Source organism: Trypanosoma equiperdum (genome assembly GCF_001457755.1).
Source record: "Trypanosoma equiperdum strain OVI genome assembly, contig: ctg_538, whole genome shotgun sequence".
NCBI classification, from domain to species: Eukaryota; Euglenozoa; class Kinetoplastea; order Trypanosomatida; family Trypanosomatidae; genus Trypanosoma; species Trypanosoma equiperdum.
Genome location: NW_027124463.1, coordinates 2,352 through 4,161, shown reverse-complemented (window position 1 = coordinate 4,161; position 1,810 = coordinate 2,352). Strand labels below are relative to the sequence as shown.

The 1,810-nt window shown below is 49.1% G+C and overlaps 1 protein-coding gene across 1 annotated transcript in view; it reads right to left on the bottom strand.

The window, feature by feature from the left end:
- TEOVI_000227200 (Trypanosomal VSG domain containing protein, putative) overlaps window positions 1-1,307 on the bottom strand; it is a gene marked incomplete at both ends in the record, with an annotated part of 1,410 nt that extends 103 nt beyond the window's left edge. The window contains one exon of the mRNA XM_067225366.1: window positions 1-1,307. Coding sequence (XP_067081467.1) covers window positions 1-1,307 — 1,307 coding nt within the window.
- Between the last annotated feature and the right edge of the window lie 503 nt (window positions 1,308-1,810).

Genomic DNA, 1,810 nt, shown 5'->3' with positions numbered 1-1,810 from the left:
TTGTTTGGATCACTTTCGGATTCGTGCCATGTGCAGGGGGTTTTACAGGTGGTGTTGGTTTTCATGGCATTGCATTCCTTTGCGTCTATTTTGGGGAGAACTGGTTTGACTCCTTCAGCATGATCTGCTGAAGTTGCTGGAGGGGCGTATGCAGCTGCATGGGCAGTGTCGTTTAAAGCCGCGATCCTGTCGAGAAGCTTCTGAGCCTTCTGGTTCGCTTCGTCTAATTCATCGGCGAGTTTAGCAGCTTTGTATGCTTCAGCCAGCCAGGCTACTGAAAGCTTTTCTTGCCCGCCGCCAGCGGCCGCTTTGTATTGGACGCAAAAGCCTGCCGTCGCGCCTGATGAACCCGTGCACCCTGTGCTGCCGTCCCCCTCCGGGTTGCCGAGCGTGAAATGTCTTACGTCGCCCGTCCCTTTGGGTTTGCTCACCGACGCCAAAAAACCTGCTATGCTCGTCCTTATCGCTGCGCCTGATGCCTTGCTTTCTGGGTCGGATGGTGGACACTCTGTTATGAACTTCTCAAAAGAGGCCTTGCCCGTTGCGCCGTCTTTCCAGCCTCCGCTGCGTCCCGGGTTTGTGCACTCAGGACAGCAGACTTTGTCGATGTTCGTCCCGCTGGTTGCACCTCCAGTGGCGCACAGGCAAAGCATGTCTGTGCGGATGGCCTCGCCGGCCAGCGAGCCTTTAGCCCCGGATGCTGGGCCGCATTCCGTGGTTCTGTCCGCCGCGTCCGTGGGGGCTTTGGGGTCGGCAGCCTGTCCGCCGGCGCCGTAGATCGCCTTCTGGACTGCGGCGTCGTACTCTTGTTGCTTTGTTGCCGGCTCTCCCAGCGTTGGGTCGCTCAGAGCGTTGAATGCGCGCTGCGCAAAGTGCTTTAGCTTCCCTTTCGTGGTTGCTGCTGCCTGCCGTAAGTCGGCGCCATTTCCATCTTTTCGCATTTCAATTAGCGCCTTCTTGGACTCTAGCCAAAATTCTCCGTATTTTGTCCAGTCTGCCAGGCCAGGTGATCCTTCGGCTGGCTTGTCCGGGTGGTTGTCCTTTGTTTTGCCTTCCACGGGGTTGAATTTTTCACTAAAGATTGCTGGTGCAGCGGATATGTTTATTGCACCAATGTCGTAGGCAAGCTTCTGCAACTGGCTAAGGACGTTGGTTTTTACTGTTTTCGCCTTTAGAGCAGAGTAAACACCGCAAAGCACGCTGAAGGCATCTTGGTTTGTTGCGACCGTCGTGGCTGACATCACCTCCTGTGGCATCCATAGAATCGCGCTGCACACTAAGGCACCCGCTATTTCGATTGTACGCATAGCTCCTTTTTTGAATACAGATATAAGCCGCCGCAGAAAAAACGAAGAAAAAGGGCATCAGCCTCACATTACTATTAAAAAGAATGACGTTGTTTGTGTATGCTTCAATTTGTTAGTATTATCACATTTATCTCTTACAACTTCTTATCTTTAAAAAACATATTCTTTGAATGTCTTAAAAGAAATACTTTCATAAACGGAATACAATTCTATCCAGTCTGTATTACATAAGTTTGAATTTCTCACAAATAAATGATACTGACTTGCTTACTTTCCAACTCTTTATACCAATTATTTTTTTCACAATCAGTTTTGCTTTCTTCTCGTATGCAACTGGTTGTCGTTGCGAGTAAATAAATGGAGCCTCTCTAATTTCATCACTATTTGAAATAGTAAAAAATCTCTCCTCATAACCAAACCCAATCATGCCTCTCCTCAAAACAAATCTTTGTATAACAGCTTCTTCCTGTACCGCACTCCATATTAGTAAAGACTTGTAAATT